At 35.3% G+C, this 25,616-nt stretch overlaps 10 protein-coding genes and 5 pseudogenes across 15 annotated transcripts, besides 2 other annotated features; 10 read left to right on the top strand and 5 right to left on the bottom strand.

Annotated features, from left to right (window-relative positions):
* Positions 1-1,553: 1,553 nt before the first annotated feature.
* Positions 1,554-2,191: a mobile genetic element.
* A 964-nt stretch (positions 2,192-3,155) lies between these two features.
* On the bottom strand, positions 3,156-4,088 carry TVAGG3_0450880 (uncharacterized protein; the record flags this gene model as incomplete). The annotated part of the gene is made up of 1 exon (XM_001288147.2): positions 3,165-4,088. One exon carries the CDS (start codon positions 4,086-4,088, stop codon positions 3,165-3,167), a length of 924 nt encoding a protein of 307 aa, XP_001288148.2.
* A 799-nt stretch (positions 4,089-4,887) lies between these two features.
* Positions 4,888-5,176, top strand: TVAGG3_0450870 (protein of unknown function, DUF4106 family; the record flags this gene model as incomplete). Its single annotated transcript, XM_051234624.1, has 1 exon — positions 4,888-5,176. A coding segment is annotated over one exon (289 nt), but the record flags the coding sequence as incomplete, so codon positions are not given.
* Positions 5,177-5,370: 194 nt separating this feature from the next.
* Positions 5,371-6,279, top strand: TVAGG3_0450860 (kinase-related family; the record flags this gene model as incomplete). Its single annotated transcript, XM_051234623.1, has 1 exon — positions 5,371-6,279. A coding segment is annotated over one exon (909 nt), but the record flags the coding sequence as incomplete, so codon positions are not given.
* Positions 6,280-7,218: 939 nt separating this feature from the next.
* Positions 7,219-25,616: part of a mobile genetic element that runs on past the window's edge.
* Positions 8,634-9,588, top strand: TVAGG3_0450850 (protein of unknown function, DUF4106 family; the record flags this gene model as incomplete). The annotated part of the gene is made up of 1 exon (XM_051234622.1): positions 8,634-9,588. A coding segment is annotated over one exon (955 nt), but the record flags the coding sequence as incomplete, so codon positions are not given.
* On the top strand, positions 10,275-10,811 carry TVAGG3_0450840 (protein of unknown function, DUF4106 family; the record flags this gene model as incomplete). The annotated part of the gene is made up of 1 exon (XM_051234621.1): positions 10,275-10,811. One exon carries the CDS (start codon positions 10,275-10,277, stop codon positions 10,809-10,811), a length of 537 nt encoding a protein of 178 aa, XP_051104351.1.
* Positions 10,816-11,605, top strand: TVAGG3_0450830 (uncharacterized protein; the record flags this gene model as incomplete). Its single annotated transcript, XM_051234620.1, has 1 exon — positions 10,816-11,605. A coding segment is annotated over one exon (790 nt), but the record flags the coding sequence as incomplete, so codon positions are not given.
* Positions 11,684-12,313, top strand: TVAGG3_0450820 (annotated as a pseudogene). Its single transcript has one exon. A coding segment is annotated over exon 1 (630 nt).
* On the top strand, positions 12,907-13,326 carry TVAGG3_0450810 (protein of unknown function, DUF4108 family; the record flags this gene model as incomplete). The annotated part of the gene is made up of 1 exon (XM_051234619.1): positions 12,907-13,326. One exon carries the CDS (start codon positions 12,907-12,909, stop codon positions 13,324-13,326), a length of 420 nt encoding a protein of 139 aa, XP_051104349.1.
* TVAGG3_0450800 (protein of unknown function, DUF4106 family) lies at positions 14,259-14,708 on the top strand (the record flags this gene model as incomplete). Its single annotated transcript, XM_051234618.1, has 1 exon — positions 14,259-14,708. The coding sequence occupies one exon, from the start codon at positions 14,259-14,261 to the stop codon at positions 14,706-14,708; it is 450 nt and encodes a 149-aa protein (XP_051104348.1).
* TVAGG3_0450790 (organellar and viral DNA polymerase type B) lies at positions 15,660-16,601 on the bottom strand (the record flags this gene model as incomplete). The annotated part of the gene is made up of 1 exon (XM_051234617.1): positions 15,660-16,601. The coding sequence occupies one exon, from the start codon at positions 16,599-16,601 to the stop codon at positions 15,660-15,662; it is 942 nt and encodes a 313-aa protein (XP_051104347.1).
* On the bottom strand, positions 17,651-17,995 carry TVAGG3_0450780 (uncharacterized protein; the record flags this gene model as incomplete). The annotated part of the gene is made up of 1 exon (XM_051234616.1): positions 17,651-17,995. The coding sequence occupies one exon, from the start codon at positions 17,993-17,995 to the stop codon at positions 17,651-17,653; it is 345 nt and encodes a 114-aa protein (XP_051104346.1).
* Positions 19,264-19,976, top strand: TVAGG3_0450770 (annotated as a pseudogene). Its single transcript has one exon. A coding segment is annotated over exon 1 (713 nt).
* On the bottom strand, positions 21,697-22,716 carry TVAGG3_0450760 (annotated as a pseudogene). Its single transcript has one exon. A coding segment is annotated over exon 1 (1,020 nt).
* TVAGG3_0450750 lies at positions 22,761-23,345 on the bottom strand (annotated as a pseudogene). Its single transcript has one exon. A coding segment is annotated over exon 1 (585 nt).
* On the top strand, positions 24,339-24,908 carry TVAGG3_0450740 (annotated as a pseudogene). The gene has a single exon. A coding segment is annotated over exon 1 (570 nt).

Here is a 25,616-nt window from a genome sequence, read left to right as displayed (position 1 = left end):
TCAATTAAAGAATATTTGTAATAAAAAATAAAAAATTAAGTAAATCAAGAACTGAAGATCTTTAAAATAAGAAATAAAAATGATTTTTAGTAATTGGAATAGTACAATTTAATCGCATTTCATAATAAGATCTAAGATGAGACCGAAACCTAAAGTAGAGAGCAATGCAACATTTGGAACAAATGAGCCTCTGCAATTGATATTATCATCACCCCAAATAACTGCATTTGTGCAATAATACTTTCCTTTGACCTTAATTGCTAGAGAAATGGCAAATCCGAGAACTGCTAAGCAAATACCCATTGCTGCCCAGAAGAAAATAATTCCAAGACATTTGCAGCATTCAAAATTCCAGAAAATGAACAAAACAACCCACGCAGCACAGCCAGCCATGCAGAAGAAACAGCAAGAGGCAACAATATTGAAAAGTTCTGTGTATGTCTTGGTTCTCAAGTCTTTGCTAACTTGGTTTAGGTTCTTTGCCCATCTGATGTACCAAACTGTGAGGCCTGCAAGACCAACAACAGTTGCCAAGAAGGCAATGACACCTAATACGCGTTTAATAATAGACTTCTTTTTGAAGAAATCATTCAATCTGCAACCAAGTCTGAAGAAATGATGTGAATTTTATAACTTTTTATGATTGTTCAGAATTGAGATAGTATTCAATTTTGGCTGCTGAGCCATTATTGTGTTATTCAATATACTAAACCAAATCATAGTAGAATTATTTTACAGAACATTTTACAGTTTATGAAAGTTTCAATATTTTTACACAGTGGAATCAAATTTATATCAATATGTAGCGATGGTTATATAGAACGAAATCATTTCTCACAAAAATTGTGTGATGATAAAAAACAATTGAGAAGAAATAAAGTCCAATTCAAACATATCTGAATTATCAATCATGAAATATCTTCGATTGTTGCATGCTAAGTAGTGTCAACGATAGAAATTGAGAGCCTATTAATCGTCGAGGAAGTACGATTATTTTTGGGCGACAAAGTATCTTAAAATATGATTATTAATATGTTTTTAAAATAAAAAATTTGAAAGTTAATTTGAGATTCTCATATAATTTTTTGAATGAAAAAATAAATATAGTCTATATGAGTTTTTGAATAATCACACTTGAGATATATCTAAAAAATAATTAAAAATAGAGTTTGAGAAGACTTTTCAAGGTGTAATGAAAAGTGTGATATAGAAAATAATTATAGATATTTTAATTTTATATATTGTGCTAAGCATTATATTAAATTTTTAGGAAAAACACTTTTCATAAGTATTCAATATTTGAAAATACGCTCCAAAAAAGAATAGATTCTTATATTGCTTATATAAAAGGAACTCTCTATCAGATGCGAATGCCTGAATTCAGCACCTCTGATAGAGAGTTTCCTCTTATATAAGCAAATCTTTTTCATTCGTTTTTGTTAATATAAAAACATCAAAATCTACCAATATGAGAAATTAAACCCTGCGAGGCACCAGTCTAGAACTGGCACTTCGCAGGGTTGAATTTCTCTTGACAAAATACAATAATCAAATGCTCCAAAGTTTTCAAATTTTTATTAGGAATAGGAGCCTACAAAGCACTGATTATATATCAGTGCCTGGTAGGCTCCTATTCCTTCTCTGAAGCTGGGAAATTTTGTCTGAATAGTTTAACATTTGGACAAAATTTCCCAGCTTCAGAGAAGGAATTGGAGGGTGAGAGGCATATAGGCATACTATATACCTCTCACCCTTCAATTCCATCGGGAAAGTTCGAAAACTCGGTCGCAATCAGATGCAATTGCGACCGAGTTTTCGAACTTTCTATTAGGAATAGGAGCCTACAAAGCACTGATTATATATCAGTGCCTGGTAGGCTCCTATTCCTTCTCTAAATGGGAGAAACTTTGTTTTGAATAAGATAACATGCGAACAAAGTTTCTCCCATTTAGAGTGGGATTTGGAGGGTGGGAGGTACATAGATAGACTATGTATCTCTCACCCTCCAATTCCCTCGGGAAAGTTCGAAAACTTTGGTGCAATCAGCAACGATTGCACCAAAGTTTTTGCGTTTAATTGAAGGAATTGCTCTTTATGATATATACAGTTACAATGCATATATCATAAGGAGCAATTCCTTCCAGATATCTGGCAAACTTGCTCGCAATGGTTCACAATTGCGAACAAGTTTTGTCATTTGTCAAGAGAAATTAAACCCTGCGAAGCGCCAGTTCTAGACTGGCACCTCGCATGGTTTAATTTCTCATATTAGAAGCTTTTTATGTTTTTATATTAACAATAACTCATGAAAAAGATCCGCTTATATAAGAGGAAACTCTCTATCAGAGGTGCTGAATTCATGCATTCGCATCTGATAGAGAGTTTCCTTTTATATAAGCAAATATAAGAGAATCTATTCTTTTTTGGAGCGTATTTTCAAATATTGAATACTTATGAAAAGTGTTTTTTTCTAAAAATCTCAGAATATATTTACAATAGTAAAATAAATAAGATATTTAAATTTATTTTTAAATGCTTTTTTTTATATGAGATTCTCAAAAGTTATATCAAAAGTCTGTTTTTTCTAAAATCTAATATCATAATCTATTTCTCATTTTAAGTACATCTTAATTCATTTTATTTTCTATATTTTTTCAATATTTTTGAGGGAATTGTGTTGCTTCCCCGATGATAAAATTGAGAGGTTTACACATTGACACTACCTAGCATGCAACACGATAATATTAAAATTAAACAAATCTAATTTTCGAATAAAAACAATTTATTCAATTATTTACAGATAGATATTATTAGAAATCTACTATAGATACAATAAGTTGGCATCGCTAAACTTCAAAATGATCTCTCAAGCTTAAATTATGACGAAATCAATTCAAAAGTGATTGTAAATATCATTTTAGAAGAGAAAATAATAAGAACAACATCTCATTATCAGGAATATAAGGTATTTTAAACAGATATTCATGTCTAATTAAGGTTTTATTGAGAATTTTGATCAAATTTTTAAGGATAAATCAAAGTTTTTGGATTCGTAGTAAAGCAAAATAAAATATTTTTGTTTTCTAAAATAATTTTTAAGCAAACAATAGACAAAACAAACCTCAAAAAATCAAAATAAATTTAACCTTTCAAAACCACAAGAATTAGATATGTGTCTTAGCATTAAATACGTTTCTAAAAGCTCTTCTTGCAGTTCGATTGCTTAAACACTGTTCCTGAACTTGTTCATTAGTATATACGTATTCTTCTGCATTTACTTGTGGATAACGACTGAAAGGACATTGTCCTAATGGAGGAATAACAGGATTCGATGGTTTGAAGCCTTTTGTGGATTCTGGGGAAAATGTATCTTTATATACTGAATACATTAAAGATCTAGATGTAGAAGGAGGTTCTCTTACTCTTGGAGAGTTTGGATTGGTTTGTACATACGTATTATTCATTAAATGGTCTTCTTTCAGGATTCTTTTGTAAAGATAAGCTTGTCCTCGTGGACTGCTCTCGAAATCAGGAGCTTTGTCAATATATGGATAGTAGTTTGCGTTTGTATCACACCAATTGACTATTTCTCTGATAAAAGCGATATTTAATTCAGCAGTCGGTAAAATTCTCTCCATTGCTAATGGATTGAATAATTTTCGGCATTGAAACTCGATAATGTTTGTTTTTGGTTGTTGAACTCCTGCATATTTTGATGAATTTCCAAATATTCCTTGCTCCATGATTTGGGAGCGTCTTGTAACATCCATTTGCTTTCTTCTTGGAGATATTTGTGGGAAGCAGTGATTTACATCGATAACAGAGGTTGCTGTAGTAAGAACAAATTCAGGCTGAGGTTCCAGAACGCCTGTAACGAGTTTTGGTAGCTTCTTGATAGTCATTCCTCCCTTTAGAAGCGCGATAAGCTTTGATCTCTTCTTTTCATCGTGGATTAGAGCCCATGTTTTTACTGGTTTAATATAATTAGGATTAAATGATTGTTCTATTAATGATTCTATTTCCTGTGTCAATGGATGCTCTTTCTCCTGCAATAATATTGTTCTAAGATCAGCTTTTAGTGTATTCATTCCTTTACACGAAAAAAAAAATTGAAAAATCTCGTTGATAAGATTACAACAAACGAGATCCGATCAAAGCATCATTCTCATTTATCGTATTCGATAAAAAGAAGTTTTGTGTTGTTTAATCAGTATTACAGAGAAATATGCCAAAGTTGAAATCTTATTTGATCTCAATATTGACTTGAGATTCACAAAATCACAATTTCATTGAGAAAAATTGTTCATCCTATCTTAGTATACGATGTTTTTCAATAATTAATTTTGTTAATTCTATTTATACAATACCTTCATTAAAACCGCATTAGATATAGGTGTTATATGATTAAGTTTTCATGAAACTTTATTCGTAGTGGGATAGAAGTGTGTTATAGTACGTAACTCAGTGAAAGAATTAGAAAATGCCACTTTTTAAAAAGACGTTAAGGAATCAAATGAGCTCGAAACAAGAAATTGTGAACTCACATACAGAAGATATTTATTCGAATTGCATCAAGAGTTATATTTATGAAAAAAAAAAAAAAAAAAAAAAAAAAAAAAGGTAGTGGGGCCTCCAGGCACTTCGTGCCCTCTAGCCCTGAAGATGTTTAGTATAACTTTGTCCGGACAAGTAAGGGTCTAACGTCGCTACAGGAAAAGTTACGGGCGTTCCAAGGAAGTATACTTTGAGAAGCCTTTTCTCCATTTTAAAACAAGATAGGATGGTTATTTTACAAAACTGACAACACTTTGACCGAGTAGTTTTTTGTGCTGAACAAAAAGTGTCATATAAACATCTGTCAAAAACCGCTTTTTAACTTCACTTAAAATGCCACGTAAGCTACGTAAGAATATACGTAAGAGGAAGAGAGCATTGAAACATCCAATAGTAAAACTAACACCACAACAACAGTTGCAACAACAAATGATGAATGACCCCACTATGTTGCAACAAATGTCAAGCAACCCTATGCTTTTAAACCGAGTTATTGGTGCACAGAGTGGAGGTTTAAGAGCGGCACTTTTAGCGAAAATGGCAGGCTATGGTGGAGCTGCAGACGGAACAGCTTATAACCCTCAAAGTCAAATGAATTTGAGTTCACTCAAAAATCAAATAACAGATGTCAAAAAGTCAAACATAGACATACAGAAACAAATAAGTGAAAACGAAAAGAAACTAGAATATGACAGACACACAAAGAAACTAAATGAGTTAAACGTAGAGAAAAAGAAGAAAGAAGAACAACTGAAAGAACTAAGTACAGAGGAATATGCGAAAAAAGTGTCAGAAAAAGCAGCAGAAGTAGCAAAAATGGAACAAGATGTTATAAATTTGAAAAACCATACTACTCAATATAAAGTACTGAAAGATGAAGAAATAAAACAAAAAGCCCTGAAGACATATATGGATAGCGATGAGTATAAAAAAGAAGTTGAAGCAAATGTAAAGGCAGAAAAACTTTTACAGTTGCAAAACCAAACCGTACAGTATGAAAACTTAGCACAAGAAAGTAAAAATAACGACGCAGCCATGCAAAAGGCAATGAAAAGCGCAGAATATATAAAAGCTAATAATGACTGGTTAGATGCCCAAGCCAACGCTAAAGCAGCCCAACTTATAGGGTCAATAAGGACAAAAATACAAGCGGATGAAGACAGTTCAAATGAAGCTTTAATGAATGCTGACTTTAAGAACGCCTTCGAAGCTCTTCATAGTAAGGTGAAACTAGTGAACGACTTCTCATCTGGAAAGAAACTGAAGTCTGAAGGTTTCGACAACGAGTTAAGAGAAGTAGCACAAAATATGACGAAAATAACAGATGCAGCAACGAGACAGGCAGTTCAAAGTGCCTATGACGCCGTTAGAGCAACTGTTGTGGAAAGTCAAGAAAAAGAGTTACAACAGACCAAAACAGACCTAGTAAATGCTTTCTTAAAAACGAAAAGTCAGGTAGGACATTATGCTGCAGATGGAACATATGTGCCAGCTGGTGGAACTTATATACCAGCTGGTGGAACTTATATACTAGCTAGTGGAACTTATATACCACCAAACCCTCCAAGAGAAGCACCTGCACCAGGACTACCTAAAACATTTACATCGTCACATGGACACAGACACAGGCATGCACCAAAACCAACAGTTCAAAACACTGCACCAAAACCAACACAACAACCAACACAACAACCAACAGTTCAAAACACTGCACCACAACCAACAGTTCAAAACACTGCACCACAACCAACAGTTCAAAACACTGCACAGCAACAACCACAAACAGAGCAAGGACATAAAAGAAGTAGAGAACAAGGAAACCAAGAATTCTTAAAAATGCTTAAGGAAGACTATGGTTACCCAGATACTCTTGACTTTAGTGACAGATATAAAGAAGCTATTAGAAAGTTCAAGGAAGGAAATACTGACCCGAACCTATTTAGCTTTATGGTTCAGCACCAAATGGGATATAATTTCAAACCTGGAAAATACAAGCTCGCTAAGGGATATGATTTAATAGCATATCATCCAAATGACATGACTGAATTTACTCCGAGATATTTGGTGTCAGAGCTAAATGATAATTCAACTCTCTTCATGAAACGCGTAAAAAATAGAGACGGAACGAAAGAAGAAAGGTTTATGAGTCCGGATGACTTAGATAGGGAACTTTTTAAAAACGGTCTCGGAATATATGAAATGCCAGCAGATGAGGTACAAGAAACTCCACAGGAAGAAGTTCAGATACAACCAGACATGGAAGAAATAGTTCAGCAACAACAGCTAGAAGAGCCTGAAGGAAACGAACAAGTCCCTCCTTTGGAAACTAACTTCACAGAACTAGATGAAGATTTGGAACAGCCGAAAAATCTTGACCCTCAACAAGTGTATGCGGGGAATATGGAATCTTTCCAAGAGTCTAAGAAAAATTCGGCTGACATAGTAGAAGAATATCGAAAAATGTTCGCCGACATACAAAAGACTCCAACATCAGATGAAAATATTCAGCATAGAATGGAAGTACTGAAAGAAAATGTACGCAAATACAACAATCCTTTTTACTTACGACCATATAATGTTCAATCTTTGGCTGAACTCGGTGAAAATAAAAGGTTAAATTTCAACAAAACATATAGAAATGAAACATTGTTTAAAGTTCATTCAGAACCTAACCAATATGGAAACAAACCTACTTTTGTTTCTGCAGACTATGGAACTACAATGAGATGGGGTCATAAAGCTAATCCGGATAGGTGGTTCATAAACTTACAACCACAATTCCAAGAAGTTGTAGACGCAATGGAAGTGAATGGTGAACCAGATATAGCTGGTATTTTCAGCGCGGCTTTAATGCCATTGAAAGATATGAAACATGCAGATATTTTGAACCAGTATGAAATGAACATGGCTGATGGAAATATAACACCTGACGTTCTAGAACATTTATCTCAAAGAACTACACAGAACCATAAAGATGGTATATTTGGTGAAGAGTTTAGAAAGAAAGTTAGGGAGAGAGAAGGAAGAGAACCTATTGTACATGACCTTGCAAACGAAAGTTTGCAAAATGTCATAAAAACTTACTTTGCAGACAATGAACCGAGAAGGGATGAATATTTAAGAAAACTCAAATGGACAGTACCAAATGAAATGTTAGTATTGAAAAACATGTTCCTTGACAAAATAAAACCAACTACAGAAATAAATGACGCAAGACTGAAACATTAGGTAAAAGCTTTCCCATTCACAAAAGATATTATTGGTTACATGGAAAGAAAACCAGAATGGCTACAAAAACATATATTTGGAAACGAGCTTATTCCATATGGACAAGCTCTGTTTGAAGAGCTTGAACCGGAAACTCAGGAAAGAGTCATGCAAACAATACGCGAAGACTCAAATACAAACTATGACAAAATCTTTCTAGGATATAGGTTACCTGAGATGGGCGACCAGAGCCCAAAGGCAAAAAGGACATGGGAAATTTACAACATACTAGGTGAACATGAGGCAAAGATGCAACAACTTGAAGCAGAGGGCAAGTTACCAAAAGCGACACCAAAGAAGAAGAGTAGAACAAAGTGAAATAGTGAAGAAGTAACTTCATCTAGTGAAAGTAGTGGCAATGAAGGAAAAAGAAGAGTTAAAAACTCAGTCAGGAAGAAAGTAAAGCTTGGTCCGAGTGGGTTCTATTATGACACATAAATCCAACTATTCTATATTTTTACCCATATGAAATGTACGCCGCTCAGAATATAACGCCAACAGTTTTGGATGCCATGAACGGAAATGTTTCCGAATGGTATAACGAATGCGACAATGCCATTAGAAGGTCAGAAATAGTTCCTGGAACTTACGAATATACAACTGCTGTTTCTTATGGAAACGTAGGTGAGTTTGGAGAAGGTTCTTCAACAACAGTAGATATTGCTTGCGACAGGTTTCATATTATTTCTATTGACAACTCATTCTTATACGTGGAACAAGACATTGAAATAAAACCTTCTGCCAAGTTGTCTGACAAGAAAGGTTGCAATGGAATTTTCTATGTCGGATACCAATATGCTCCAGAAGTTTTCATGGGATATAAGATATATTCTAACTCTGACTTAGTTCAAACAGTAACATGGGCAAACTATGAATGGTTCGCTTTGAGAAACTCAGTACAACCACAAGCTAGAGAACAAACAGACCAGTATGCAAATATTGAGAAAATAAGAAGACTTGACCCTAACGTTCCAGGAGTTTATGTTAACCTTTCTGGTTCAGATGGAACTGCTGCCACTAAAGTAAAACTGAAACTTAGAGTTCCTTTGTCATCTTTCCTCATCTTCAGGTTTTTAAGATACTTGCCAAACTGGGCAGGAAAAATTTCTATCGAACTTACTCCAAGCAAAAATAACTTAGTCATTGCACCAACACAAGACCCATTCACTATTACAGACGTAAAGGGAACAAATCAAACGTCATTCGCCGAATTTTGCAAAGACAAAGTTGACTTAGACTTTGGTTTCTCAAACTTCAACAATGAAGTAAACTATTATTTCAATGCTGCTGGAACTGCTTGGGACCCAGTTAAGTTTACATGCGAAAAATTTGAATGCAAGAGAATAGAAAGCAGACTTGCAGTCTATATGTTGGACCCAGATATTTCAAATGCTTTAGCTGCCAAATATATTGCAGTTCCACTTATGTTCCCTATACACCAAATATCTGTCAAAGACTTTGCAGGTGAAGTTGGAAACCAAAGTGCTGACCCAGGTGCAAGAACAGATATTGCTTTAACAACTGCAATGAAACATGCAGATACTATGTTTGTACTGTTCAGACGAACTATAAATGACTATTCTTGTTTCTACAACCCCGGTATTAAATATCATATAAACATAGATGGCAAATATTATCCAAGAGAAGAATATTCTACAGTTGAGGATATGAGGTCATACAACTTGACATTAGATGCTATGAACTTTAACAACAACTTCACAACAACCATTAACCCTGAAATGCAAAGTTCTATTATGCCATATGTGAAAGTATGGACTCATACAGGAGGTCAAAAAACTCAATACAAATGGAGACCGTTCAAACTTTTGGCTTGGCATTCCATTTGCTGACTCAGAAGACTTTATGGGTGGTATTTCAACTGTTGGTACTGTACAAATACAATATACTGGTGACAGAGACGGTCCAGATGAATTGAAAGCAAAGAAGTTTACAAAACCAATAGCACTTTTCACGGAAGATGCTCTTTTGAAGATTCGTTCGATGAAACCTGCTGGGGCTCCTCAGATTGGCATAACGACAGCTTCCATCGAGCAGATTTTGGCAGCAGGTCAGTAAGTTGTTCTTGAACTGACTTCTCTCCGTCAAATATTGACAGTACGCCAGTTTTGACATAATATTGTATTATAAACTTTCCTTTAGAAATATCTGTAAGTTTTGAAGTTATATTTTTGTCTGCTTCAAGAACTTTCACCATTTCAGTTATACCAACTTTCTTTGCTTTATGAAAATATTTTGGTTCAGCAAAGACTGCTATTCTATAACATTTACCATTGTTTGTATAAAGAACTATTCTGTCAATGTATTTGTATTGTTTGTGTGTGTGAACTTTGTTCTGCTTCAATTCGAAGAGATACTCGAATACGTCCATCTTTTTATTCTAAGTAAAATGTCATTTCCGAAAAATAGAAGCGTAAGTGTTTTCAAAAGGTTTAATGGCGGTGGCAGATGTGAAGTTAAATTCACCAACTCAAACAAACAGTCAAAGTGTTATTGTCAATGTCAAAGACAGAGATGTTGAAGTGGGGAAACCATACGAGGACGAAGATGGTATAACAATTGTTCCTGTAAAAGAACAACCAACATATCCTGAAGTTAGCAGAGACTTAAGTTCTGTTGCAGATATTCGAAACGACTACCAACAACTGAAAGACAAACTTCAAACTCAGGAGAAGATTTGTCAAGCTTTAAGTATAATGTTAAACTTGGTCGAACACAACCCTGTAAAAGTGAACTCATATGTCATTGCACCTCATGAAGTTTTGAAAGAACTATTGAAACTTTTGACAGAGGCAGACGATATAAACATCAAAGAAATAGAACCCGACATTAGTTGCTGTGGTGTTTCATATAATGTCATTGACAAGATATACGTTATGAAAGGAGGTGAAACGTTGAACTTAAAGTATAGTTTCCCAGACGTCATAAAAATATTTGACGACCACAACATTTCATTAAAATTTATTTGCTAAGTAAATGGCAGAAGATATAATGGTTTATACTATTACGACTAAAAACCCCGAGTCATATAATTCTATAACAACAAACTTACAAAGTCCTCAAGGACGATATTGTAAACTAACCTTAAACACAATGACGACTAAAGCCTGTTTTGCTCTTTTGACACCAGAAGACTTTATTGTTGTGAATGGTAAAAAATACTCCTTTGAAGATACTTACTCAGATATACCACCAACAGGTTTTGTTGACTTATTTAATACTTTAAGTACAGGTGTAACATGTGCTGCAACTAGAGCAGGTTTCATTATGTTTGGATGTCCGACTGAGTTTACTATAAACGATATGAGCTATAATACAAAACTTATTTCTGGTTTTTACTACCAACAGTTTCCTATAACAGGAAAAGGTGTCATACAAGGAATGTCTATTCCATTGACATTAAGCACACCAATCTTATATATTGTTTCAAACTTAGGTTCAAAGTGTTATTCGAATGTCGACAGAAACTATTATGACCAAAAGATACTTATGCGTATAAACAATACTTTCTCTGCTGGTTTGCCTATTGTTCATTCGAATGCAGAATTTTCAACCTTAGTGAACTCAAACACTTTGGCAAGTATAACGTTGACATTAGTTGACGCAAACTTTGTTCCTGTAAAACTTTTATGTCCTATGTATTTGTCAATGACGGCAGAAAGTTTCGAATTGGAAGATGCAACTGGTGAAAGTATTGTATTACAAGAACAACTTCAACAACAAATAGCTCAAGAAACAACAAATGCAACAACAAAGTCAAGAATAAAAAATATTTTTTTTTATTTTTATAAAAATGTACAGAATAGATGTTTCAGATTTTTATGACTTCCAAGCATTCAGAAATATGTGTCCATTTAGAGACTATAACAATGCAGTCGAGAATTTGAAACGTTTAGTCATTTATGTTGACTCTGCCCCAGAATGTTATGTCATGAAAGAATGGGATGTTGTCTTTAACAAACCAAGAGCAACAATAGTGTCTGAACAAGAATGTAGACAGAAACTTAAGAAAATAAAAGTTGTACAAGTTGGCATGAAGATATTAGATGCTTGGGATATCTTATTGTCAAAAGTTAGAAGATTTTTCAGTTCGAGGTATAAAGTTCTATACACCTTCTCCAAACTTCTATTCTATCTTCACTGGATATAAATACGAACAAGTAGAATGGAAAGAAAATATTATAGAAGCTTGGTTAGACCATGTCAAAGAAATTATATGCAATGGAAACGAAAGAGTCTATGAGTATATCTTATGTTGGTTTGCAAACATCTTACAACATCCAAGTGCTAAAAATGAAACTGCTCTCATTATAATGGAAAACAAGGAACTGGTAAAACACATTCTTTACAGATATTTTGTGCAAACTGTTAGAAGGTTATTCGAACCCGAATATGACAAACTTAGAAAACATCTGTGGCAAGTTTAACTCCTCAATAGAGAATATGAAACTTATAGTTTGCAATGAACTTCAAAGTATAGATACAACAAAAGTTTTGAACTCAGATGCTTTGAAGAGTCTTAAACAGACAAAGTTGGAGTTGTTGAAAGAAAATATAAAGACCAAAGAGTTTGTGAAAATGTTGCAAACTTCATTATGGTTTCAAACAATGCTGTTCCGATGAAATTAGAAAGTTCTGACAGAAGATATGTAGTTGTCAGAAACGTCAGATTCTCATATGCAAGATACAGAATATTTTGACGACTTAGCAGAAACTTTGACATCTGACTTTTACAACCACTTGTTTCTCATATTTTATGACATTAGATATTTCAAAGTTCAATCCAAGACAAATTCCACATACCGAAGAGAGACAAACATTGTTAGAAGCAAACAAGAGTGTATATGAACTGTTCATAGATGAAACTGACTTTGTGTCATTAGATGAAAGGTCATTGTACGATTCGTATAAACAATATTGTCAAGAATATGGTTATATGACAGCTTCTAAACGAACATTCTTGGCAAATGTCAAAAGTCTTTTAGATGTTCAGAATGGTGTATATACAAAGAAAAATTTTTCTGAGTAAATTTAAAACAAAAATATTTTTTTTATCCGATAGAAAAGATGGCAAAATTCATCTCAGTAAACAAGTACATGTCAGGACTTAAAGAAGAACTAGACCCATTCACATATTTGAATGTTTACTTCTACCATTTTGAAAAGTCTTCATTCAGCAAAGTTTGGAACATCGAACCAGTTAAGTTTGCTATTGTGACTAAAAATGGTGCGAAATTTGAAGACTTAGACATAGAAGGTTTGTTAGCAGTCAAAGAAAGTTTTGACAGAAGGTTTTCAAACCTTAAAGAAGGCAAAGCATACAAACTTGTTATACCTTATGAACCAAAGAAAGCAGACGACTATGAATATTATGAGTCTAAAGTTGTAGAAGTTCAAGGTAAATTGGGTAAAAAGATTTTAGAGTCTAAGCCAGTGTTTGCTCCTAAAGAGGAAGAGAACATTGACATTGACCCAGAAATGTTCTAAAAATAAAATTTTATTTTTACATGTCAAATTTCTTTTTCTCTGGAACTGGTTCAGGTTCTTTCTTCTCTTCTTCTACTTTCTTTTCTTTCTTTTCTTTCTTCTTCTTTTCTGGTGGAGTTATGTCAAATTTGGGCGCAACCATATTTATGTAAAAGTTCTTTGTCCTTTAATAGCTCTTCTATTCTGTTTTCTATTTCATCTTCAAGAACAGCGCATGTGTCTTCTTTGCATTCTAAGAACTTTTGTTGGACTTCATCTTTCCAATCGGTGTCATCTCTGTCAACAAGTCTGTCATTGACAAATTTTAAGACTGCTCTTTGTAATGTTTTATGGTTCTTGTCATATTCCCAGAAACAGAACTTTAGAACAAATTCACCTTTCTTGTTTACACTATGTAAGATTTTATGGTCGACAGATGTTTTGCTGTCGAAAAGCTTGTCTCGAATATAGATAGCGAAATCGCTAGACATTTTCTAAAAGATAAAAATTTTAATTTTTCTAAAAATATGTTAGAAAAAAAGTTTGCTGACATTGACAAGAAATTTGAGAATGTTTTAAACAAGAACAAGAGGAAGTTAGAAAATGCTCAGATAAAGCCTATACATGACAAGTTCTTATTTGCTCAGAATGGTATAACAGGTCTAATTGCACCACCTGGGTCGGGTAAGACTTTCACTTATCTTAAAATGGCTGCACAACAACAAGAACTAGATGAGAAGAACCCATTCTATGAGTTAGTAGTCATTTGTAGTACTTCTGGTCAATTTGACCAAACCGTCAATTCGTTCAAAGATATTATAAAGAAGTCTAAGTTAGTATGTATAAAGGATACTGAGTTGTTAGATTGGATAAAGAAGTACCAAAGAAGAGTTTTGAAGTATAATGCTATAAATGCGTATCTAAATTCTAAGTTTAAAGACCCAAATGAGGAAATGCAGAGAATATTAGAGAAGAAACACTTCAGAAACAAACAGAAAGAGATAGAATACATTTCGAAGAAATTGCAATCTTACGATTGGAAGACTTACCCTCATAGATGTCTTCTTATCTTAGATGACTTTGCTTCTCATCCTTTGTTAAAGAACAGAGAACAAGACATGTGTCGAATTCTTAAGAAGCTCAGACACTTTAACATCTCAGTTGTCATTTGTGTACAGACAGCAAAGAGTTTAAGTAAGGATGTTAAAAGAATACTTACTGACATTGTACTTTTCCCCGGATTGTCCGAAGACGATTTCATGGAACTTATGAAAGAGTCCATGGCAGGTAAGTTTGACAGACATGAACTATGGGAGAAGTACAAAGTCATACAAGACCCTCATACTTCTTTCAGAATTCATATCTACGCAAACAAAGTTCAAATTGTAAAAAGTCAAGCTTGAAAAATAAATGGTTCATCTACTCTGCTTGTTTGAAGTTGTCAAAATACTCTGTTATTTTTCACTGTTTTCATAGAGTTTTGGCGACTAAGGTTTCTTACCTACTCGCTGTTCTTCACTGTTTTCATACGGAATCTCTTCTCTCGGTTTTCCGAGGGAAGCAATCTTATGCCATTTTACTCAGATTTTTGTGCTGAATTCAGCAAAAATATATTTTAGGGTAGAAGGTTAGATCTAACCTGTTTTCTAACCTGTTTTCTACCCTCGTGAATTTTCATGATTTCATCGTAAATGTTTTGTCAAGACTTCTTCGTAAATGTTTTGTCAAACATGAACGTATATGTTTTGTCAAGACTTCTTCGTATATGTTTTGTCAAGACTTATTCGTAAATGTTTTGTCAAGACTTCTTCGTAAATGTTTTGTCAAACATGAACGTACATGTTTTGTCAAGACTTCTTCGTAAATGTTTTGTCAAGACTTATTCGTAAATGTTTTGTCAAGACTTCTTCGTAAATGTTTTGTCAAACATGAACGTACATGTTTTGTCAAGACTTATTCGTAAATGTTTTGTCAAGACTTCTTCGTAATGAGCGTAAATCAGACAAAAATATATTTTAGGGTAGATGGTTAGATCTCACCTGTTTTCTCACCTGTTTTCTAACATGGTCTAAAACACACAAAACTCATGATTTTTGGTCATTTTTCAGCAAAAATAATGTTTAGGGTAGAAGGTTAGATCTAACCTGTTTTCTAACCTGTTTTCTACCCCAGTTATTTTATAAGCGTTTCACATGGTAAACGTTATTTTTTAAATTTTGTGAAAACTCAACGGTTTGACACAAGCCCTAAAAATTATTTTACTCAGAATTTTGGTCATTTTTCAGCAAAAATAATGTTTAGGGTAGAAGGTTAGATCTAACCTGTTTTCTAACCTCTTTTCTACCCCAGTTATTTTATAAGCGTTTTACATGGTAAACGTTATGAATTCGTGAGACTCTAAACAGTTTTGTAGCTTCTATTTCTTCGCTGAGGATATCGAATGTTTTAACTATGCCGAAAGTCTCTTTATATTTCTTCTTGACGTCAGATAGAAGGAAATCTTCTGCTGTTGGATAGTTTTTGTTCAGAAATTCTAACATGTTCATTTTATCTTCTGCTGGCTTTTCTGCTTCTTTCTTTAAGTCAGCATAGTCGTTTCTCATACGTTCTATCTCTTTGACGGAGTAGTTATATTTCCTAATTGCCGCTTTACATTTAGAACATTGCGGGTTCATTTTTGCGTTATATTCTGAAACCTTACCTGCTAAAACAACTAAAGCGTCAATTGCTCTCTTCATCTCAAACATAGCGGGTCTTATTTGTTCATTCCATACCTTACCTCTTCTATCTTTATCTCTTATCTGCCATACACATTCAGCAACTAACGAAACAAAGTTGTCGTAGGTCTTAAATTCTTCAGATTTATATATGTCAGAGATGTTCTTATATACCATGTCGCAATCTTTGTCCATAACCTTATGGTTGCAATGAAAACCAAGGAATTCATAGTTTACCTTTCGTATGAACTTCTTTATTTCTACTGAGTCAGTTGCTTTGACTTCTATTTCATCGAATTCAGGAATAGTGAGTTTTTGTTGCTGAATTTCAGGCAATTTGGGTAAATGGTCAATAATGTCCTGCATTTCATAAAGATACTGTTCATTTGTTTCATCTTTCGCACTACAGTCTAAATTACATGTTAAAAGTTCTTGCTTTATCTTCTGGATTTCTGTTTCAAAAGTATATGAAGAAGGAATGAAGCTTTTCATTTCTACTAACATAGATGTTGGATTCATGACTAACGAGTTTGGTGCTGTTGTTGTTTGAAGTGTTGTAGAACCTATTGTTGAAATCATATCTTTTATACAAAATAAAAAAAATAAAAAAAATAAAACTAACTTTATTTTTTATTTCGGGAAAATTCATGAAAATTCAAGAGGTGAAAAAAGAGGTGAAAAAACATTTACGAAGAAGTCTTGACAAAACATTTACGAAGAAGTCTTGACAAAACATTTACGAAGAAGTCTTGACAAAACATTTACGAAGAAGTCATGAAAATTCAAGAGGTTAGAAAACGTGTTAGAAAACGTGTTAGAAAACGTGTTAGATCTAACCATCTACCCGACATTCTCGTCAAATACAAAAAAATGAAAAAAATGACACTTTTTCATTAGATAACTGTTATTTTTTGACGAAGTGAACGTTTGCACTTCGTCAAAAAAATCCCTGAAATCATATCTTACATACAAAAAAATACAAAAAAATGACACTTTTTCATTAGATAACTGTTATTTTTTGACGAAGTGAACGTTTGCACTTCGTCAAAAAAATCCCTGAAATCATATCTTACATACAAAAAAATGAAAAAAAACTAACTTTATTTTTTATTTCGGGAAAATTCATGAAAATTCAAGAGGGTAGAAAACGTGTTAGAAAACGTGTTAGATCTAACATTCTAACATAAACTTTATTTTTGGGTCCTTTACACTCATTACGAAGAAGTCTTGACAAAACATTTACGAAGAAGTCATGAAAATTCAAGAGGTGAAAAAACATTTACGAAGAAGTCATGACAAAACATTTACGAAGAAGTCTTGACAAAACATTTACGTTCATGTTTGACAAAGCATATACGAAGAAGTCTTGACAAAACATTTACGTTCATGTTTGACAAAGCATATACGTTCATGTTTGACAAAGCATATACGAAGAAGTCTTGACAAAACATTTACGAAGAAGTCTTGACAAAACATTTACGAAGAAGTCTTGACAAAACATTTACGAAGAAGTCTTGACAAAACATTTACGAAGAAGTCTTGACAAAACATTTACGAAGAAGTCATGAAAATTCAAGAGGGTAGAAAAGAGGTGAGAAAAGAGGTTAGATCTAACCTTCTACCCTAAATTATATTTTTGGGTCCGGGAACAACTTTCTCTCAATAGGGGCTGTAGCGTACTCTTTGCGTAAGCGGTTCAGACCTTCTTCGAACTCTTGGTCTCTCTTCGATTGAGATTGGAATTGGAATTGCTGGGGTGGAGCTTGCTGGAACATCCAAGGGTTGGGGAAGTAAGGCATAGGCTGAGGAGGGTAGTTCGGGAAGCCTTGTGGTGGGTAGTAACCTTGAGGTGGAAATTGGTAGTAAATCGGAGGTACTTGCTGGAACTGAGGTTGCTGAGGAGACTGTTGTGGTTCTGCAGCTTTCGGTTCCTCTGGTTTGGGAATGGACTCGGTTGGTGGGACGTGGGACATTCGTTTGTGTCCTGTGGGATGGAAATATTTTCCTGTCGGAAGGAAAAACTTTTTCTGTCGGAAGAAAAAACTTTTTCTGTCGGAAGAAAAAACTTTTTCTGAAGTTTGACCAAAAAGTTCTCAATTTTCGAAAATTTGAATGGTTTACGGACGGACAACTGGAAGAGTTCTTCCTGTCGTCGGGAAAATTTTTCCCTTTGTCCGGAAAATTTTTTCCAGTTGTCGGGAAAATATTTTCCTGTCGGATGGAAGGACTCGGAATACCAGAAGGATTGACGAGGCAATTTACCTTATAGGATAAATGAAGTTGTTAAGCAGTACTTGCGCAGGGTAATGAAGCCCAAGGTCAAGTTCACCGCTATTTCTGGAAGGGCTGCTTGAATCTCGAGACTTCGACTGGAATTCCAATTCAAATACCAGAAAAACTCCTTTCGACGACATAAAGGACGCCAAAAGAGAAACTCTTGTTAAGTTCCTAAACAAACGTCCTTGGATAAAATACCAAACAAGGAGAACCCTACCCCATATGAAATTGGCAATTCAGTCTCTCCTTCACTTCTCGGGTCAGCCGTTCTACATAACCTGTGAAGGCGACATCCAACCAGTTCAGTCAAACCTTAACGTTTTGAGTAAAAACATTTTTTTCATTTTTTGAATGAAGCAAGTTAAATTCGTCCACACCAATCTCAATGGACCGATGAAGAGTTTCAAGCCATGGTTGAAGGTTTGAGAACGACATAGACGGCGAACTTGAAGGAGCTCAAACCACAATTGCAACAAAATTGCAGAGTCAAGGAACAGATAGCTCCACTTAAAGCTACCAAAGCTACTCTTGACCTCATGGAGTTACGTTTAGATGTCAAGAGTGGAATAAGACAATTAAAATTAAAACTTCTAAACTACGAAGCTATACTCCAAAAGTTAGCAGAAATGAGAAGACTTTACCAGAGCTACTTACATGTAAGGGACTTACCTTCAAGCAGTCCGACCAAAGATGAATTTGTTGACATTGTCCCAATTTTTGTCCGAAAGTCAGCTCAGATGTTTCGAACTGCTCCCAACATATCCAGAATATGAACGTTTGCCTGAACTCTTCCGCAATCTCAAAAACGTTTTTTGGTTCTCATGTTCGAAAACTTTTATCGGAAGAGACAACAAACGTTCAGAAGAAGAACAAGATATTATTTTAAAACTTGTTGTATGACATAACTGTCATAACAAGCTTTTTGAAGTAAAACGCGCCATTCTCAAACCACTTCATTTTTTCGATGTCGCGAACAAGCACCGAAGCCGAACACAATAGCAGATGTCCTTTCAAGGTTGCCAGACAAGCGCCCAGTTCAAATTCAAATTGCCCAATTGAAAGCTCATCTGACAAACACCATTAAGACTCTCCAAAGTAGTCTTATGACAGAGATGACCAATCTCAAAGCCGATGTCCTCATGAACCAAGCTTCCAATGAGAAATGCCTGAACGATTTCACGGAAACCTTGCGCAATTTACGAGAGAGAGAACCGAGACCTTGCAGACTCATCTAACCGTTTCTTCGAAGAGATAGACGCCATCTGGAAGGTACTCGGAAAGGACAGAACATGCAACACCGTACTTCGTGAGTACCAAATTGAAAGAAGGAATTGTCGAGGAAGAAGAGGAAGAAAAGAAACACGAAGAAGAAGAGGGAAGAGATGAAGAAGAGAAACACGAAGAAGAGGAAGTTTGGGCAACCCTTGTTGCCGATGACGCTTACGAAATTTCCCAACCCTACCCATACCAAATCCGGAACAAGGAGACAGGCAAGGTTCTTACCCCAGTCCTCAACAACTTGGGACACTTGAACCTTAACCTTCGGAATTACGGTTCAATTTCCATGGGAAGGCTTGTCGGTATGCAATGGTTCCAAATCCATACAAGAAGACGAGGGTCAGACACATTGACGGTGACAAGCTCAACAACCGTAAGGAGAACCTCGAGTGGTTCTAAGAGTAAAAAATTTTATTTTAGGGGGAAAACCCCAAGTAAATTTAGGTGTTTATTTGGATAAGTATGTTAAATTAAGGGTAATTTTGCAAAATTAGTTCCCGACCTTTGAATTGGGCTCTTTCGTTATCCAGTTGCGTAGGAGGTCGTCCCAGAGGAGTTGGTAGAATTGCCAATCCAAGACGATTTGTCCTCCCAGGCATTGAGGATGTACTGCTCGTAGAGTTTCATGACCTCTGCCTTGCACCAGACACCCTCTCCCTTGAACGTAAGGCTTCTTCGAAGTGCTCGAATGCGATTGGCTGCGTGACCATCCGAAATGACACTTTTTGTCCGTTTGGTCAATGTTCGTGTCTCGTGCCATAGTCGACGAAAATACAGACAAACAGGTTATATATGAGTTTGAGACCAAGAATGGTGTAACTCGACCTGTCCGATTCAAAGACTCGAGGGCGACATGAAATTAAACGGGAAATTAGCTAGGAAGGAATATAAAATGGACTGGTTGGCCACCACCTCCACCTCCACCACCTTTACCTGTTCCTCAAGTAAATAAGCCTTTCCCGTTCCCAAGAATTCCACATTTTAATTCAAATTCGAATAAAAATTTTTTATTTCATGCAATGTTTTATTTCTGTGCCGTCTTCAAGTATGCCCCAGTACTTACGCTTGGAGAGGACATGAACTTCGGTGAAAATTTTGTCCAATTTGAATTGACCATCTTTTCACCGACCATTCCCATTTCAATGAGTTTGTTGTATCCTTCTTCGTTCGTCATGAGTGCGTCAATGTTCTCATAGTAAACCTTCACTTTGGATTTGACTTCGGAGAAGAATTTGTTGTAGTTGTCAAGGACTGCCTTTGCGAACTGAGGGTAAGACCAATGTTCGACAATAGGTTTTAATGTGGTTACTAAGCCACTTTGACCTTGAGTGAATTCGTACTTCAAAAACAAAAGGAGAAACCTTTCAACAAAGTTGTCGACCTTCTCATAATGTTTACTCTTCATCTCTTGAGGTTTCTTAATGGAATATCCCCATGTCGAATTCATAAGCAATTTGAGTGTCATTGCAAGTTTGGGGTTTGAAGCTTTCCTAATATCATACAGTTGTTGTATGACTTTTCCAACTGTATAGTTCCTTCCCGGGAACTCACCATCTTCGTTTGGAATTCCAGTCGGAATATATTGGACAAACCTCATGTATGCAGCGTTAAGGTCGACATAGTATATCTTTTCATCTGAGTCGAACTTGTCGCAACCAATTGGTCCAGTTTTGTGGAAATTCAAGTGAGTCTCTTATCTTCTGAGAAACTTCTCCTGTTTCTCATAAACATCGTCGAAGCAACCTGTTTCATATAAAACCTTCTGACCTAACTCAGATGCTCTCCAATACAATTTGACGTCAATTGGATGTCTCAATGGAAGTTTGTTTATAGCATCTTGAAGTTCTTGCAACCTCATTGGAAGTTCTTCTGGTTCAGGTTGGTATCCGAACAATCCAACTCCTTTTGGAATTGTGTACTTCTTTTGTACTAGAACTTTGTCTGGAACAACTTTTGGTCTTGCTAACAGTGAAAAGTTTGTTTCGTCTTTTGGTACAAAGTTTCTGTCAGCTTGTCATCTGGAATTGTTCCAACAAACCTTTCTCGAAAAGAATGTTTACAGCTCTGACAATGTTGCACTTGCCTTTTCCGAACAATGGGTTTGTAAGACTTTCGTTCAACATGAAGTGGTTGTGGACAATTACAATCTTCAACCATGGTAAGTCTTTGTCAACAACATAGTCGTCATGTGAAGAACCTTTTAGCTGTAGGTATGTTGACTCGGATATTGACATTTGCCAACGGTGCAATTTTTGCCAATTGACCTCTGAGAATGTACCTTGTCTTCACACATGACTCAAGATACTTCATCTTCTCTTCTGAAACAAGACCAGAGTTCCTGAGACATGTAAGAATGCAAGGTTCGTTGACAATTGTTTCAATTGAATTGTAAATTCCATACCTTGTCAAGTCAATGTCAGACTTATTTATGAAGGGGAAGTATCCAGCATGTTGTCTGACTGCTTGAGGGTTAGGTTGGTACCATTCGAACTTGACACTTGCAATTCCTTCAATTGCATTCAAAATGTCTGAGTCGGAGTCAACCATTTGTTCTCTCTTTGTAGTCTTGAAAGCGTCAAGAAGTTTGCAGCTGTTTGTTCATTGCCATTTGCATAGTAAATGTGACCATCCAAATCCGTTATGGTCAATCTGAGATTGTATCCTTTCTTATTTCCGTCTTGTATGGCAGCAAGTACACCCATGAAGCCTTCTTTGTTCTTTCCTTCGTCAAAGTTTACTGTAAAGGTTCGACCAGATGTAATTTGACTTCTAACTTCACGATACTTCTCATATGCATATCTTGTTCTTTCCATGGGAGCATGACCATCCTCTGCACTACCTTTTTTCCTTCTCAAAGGATGCAATTGTTCGTCATGTTTCCAGTAGAATCTGGCAAAGCCGTCGTGTCTTCAACTTGAGTTCACTAACATCGAAAGGCATGTCCATAAGACGTTCTTCTTCTAACCTCTCTAGTCTGTTTGGATAATTGGCACGTGCTGTTTCCAAATCCATTTCGTAGGTCAGACCAGCCAGTTTGTCATAGACTTTTATGGTCTTCCTTCCTATATTTAAACTTCTTCGAAACTCTCCAACCATATCTTTGTAACTCTGCTTTTATTCTAGCAGATTTTCTATCCATTCTATATGGGGCATTTTTATAAAAATAAAAAAATATTTTTTTCTTTACTTTACATAACCACCTGCTGCCATAAGTCTTTGACGCCAACCCATACCAGCTAATGAAGGTTGACTTGGTTTAGTTTCCAAACTAAACTTTGGTTTTGGTTTATCTTCAGTTTTTGGTTTTTCTTCTTCTATCGGTTTTTCGTCACTTTTCGGTTTCTCTGACTTTACTTCACTTGCAGGAACAGTTGTGTCGTCAACATCTTCATAAATATCATATGCCATTTGTTTTTGTTTTCCTTTCAACTTTTTGTGTTTGTTGTAAAGTTTAGAATATTTCGACTCTAAGTCAATGAGATGTTCTATAATGAACTGTTGGTCAGTGAAGTAAACTTTTCCATCTGTTGTCTCGAAAGCTCCTTCAGACTTCAATATTTTATTTGTGAGAGTCTGTTTCTTTTTGAGATACTAGCCGTTCCATTTTTATGAAAAGTGACTTTGTAGTTAGGGTTTGTATTTCCAGACCTGGCACTTTCTATTATTGAATTTTTCTCTTCATCTGTAAGTTCTTTGACAGGTTTTGACAATGGTTCTGAACTTTTTTGTTTGTGGTGTCAAAATCTACCGTTTCAACTTCTTCGTCATTTATCTCAGTAAAAAATTTTAGTTTGGTTTGTTTTCAACTGGTTGTTTAGGTTTTTAAGTCGGTCTAAAACTTCCTGAGGTATAGGAAGAACTTGACAAACACGTGGTGTAACTGCTGGAAGCCGACAAATCCATCTTGAACTCATTTGTCTCAATGCTGTATTGTTCATTTCATCTCAATAAAAAACTTTACATTCCCCACGTTTGAGGCGGTGAGGTTGGTTATTGTTTACCCATTGTTGTGCATGGTTATATCCTCTGTTAAAGAATCTTTCACCTTGGTCCATATAGTGTCCTGCTTGGTTATAGTAGTCATTTGCTTTGTTATATATAGTTTCCTGCTTGTCTTCCTACATTGTCCATCCATCCTTGAACTTTTCCTCTTGTTTCAGGATTTGGAATAAGATTTGTTGCATCTCGTGCTACATCCCAACCTTTCTGTACAGTTTGTATAATAGGTTGTGCTTTCTCTTTAAGTATACCTAATGTACTCAAAATCTTCCTTCCAACTCCAAATACACCTCTGGCTATTGTTCCAACTGCGGGTAAAAATCTGGATGCAACTCCTGCTAATGCGCCAAATAAACCCATTTCTTATAGGATAAAAAATGACGAATCCAAACAAGGACCCCTATGTTTCTAAGGCGACAAAGAAAGCACTCATGATAAAAATCTTTAGTTCAACACCAAATGCTTGGCTTATGGATATCTTGGAAAACATTCCGAGAGTTAGAACAGATGGACCACCATACTGGCTAATATTTGTCGGTCAAAACACAAGATACTGTGAAGCCATACCATTATGGTCCAAAAATATTTTAGATGTGAAAACTGCTTTGACAATATTCGTTGACAAATACCATCCAACAAACTGACATCTGACTGTGAAAGTTCTTTCAAATCAGATGATGTAAAAAACTATCTGCGTTCAAAAAATGTAAACCAATATTTCATTGTCGACCAAAACCATTCTGCTCTTGGTGTCATTGACGGTTGTATAAAAATGTTAAGAGACTTAAACCAACCACAAGGTGGTGAAGCAAATGAAATGTCATATGACGACAAATATAGACACTTCTCCATGGCAAAGATGAGACAAGTTTTAAATATTTACAATAGCCGTAAACAAAAAGGTTTGGGAAACCACTCCCCCGAAGAAATGAAAAACAACCCTGACTTAGAGAAAGACTATATATTTAATAATTTAGTCAAAAGAGACAAACAAGAAAGAATGCCGGGCTTCAAACTTCAGAAAGGTGACAAAGTAAAAATAGAAATACCTAAACGCGACCCATATGAAAATACTATTGACTATGACAACAATGGGAACCCGACAGGTACTCACATTCGTGTTCGTAAAAATAGAAGAAAGTATACAAGAGAATATTATGAAGTTTTAGGCAAACATGGCAAAATGTACACACTGCAAGCAGAAGATAAAACTACTATTGTCAGACCTCGTTTCAAACTTGTCAAAGTTCAAGGTGGTATACTCAAAGACATTCCTAACAAAATAAGACAACTCCTGACGAATATGCTAAAGAAGTTGAAAATGACGACTAAGCATTTCTATACCATGCGTAAACTGTCATGTAAGGTGGCATGTAGTCTTTACTTTGTCCCGTTGTTTGCGTATATCCCGAAACGCGATGTTGTATTTCCTCCTCAGTGTTACTCCAGTAACAATTTATAGCAAACTTAACGTTGTCTTTAACATCATATCCTTTACCTTTTGTCATTGCTGACCAATCCCAATATCTATGCTTATGCCAACCTGCTTGAGATGTACTTAAATCTATGTAGTGACTGTGTGCAGGTAAATTTTCACCTGAAATCGTTTTACTTCCACCTGTTTCCTTTGAAGAGTTTGCACAATACAAAAACCTGTCGACTATTTGAGTCCAAGTTCCAAAACCTAAAACTGTTGCTGGTCTGGTAGAGTTCATTGACGTATAAATAGAGCCTATAGGATATAATGTTTGAAGTATTTCTGTCTTTAATGTTTGAAGCTCTGTTTTGTCTGCTTTCTTATCTAACATTGCGGGTAGTTCATGTGCTTCAAAGTTTCTGGCATGACTTTCAATGTTCCTGCAACTGTTATCTAAACTGTTTAGTGTATCTTTTACGCTTGTACTTGGATTCTCTAAAGGTGCACTTGAACCAAGGTCAAAGTTCAATATTATGTCGTCTGCTGTAAAAGTTGTAAAACTTGTATGTGTATGAGTCTTATTTGCTTTCTTCCTACTCATCGTTAACATAAGTTTTATCTGC

Source organism: Trichomonas vaginalis, chromosome V, assembly GCF_026262505.1.
Source record: "Trichomonas vaginalis G3 chromosome V, whole genome shotgun sequence".
Classification (NCBI taxonomy): Eukaryota; Parabasalia; order Trichomonadida; family Trichomonadidae; genus Trichomonas; species Trichomonas vaginalis.
This window is presented reverse-complemented; position numbering and strand designations above follow the sequence as displayed.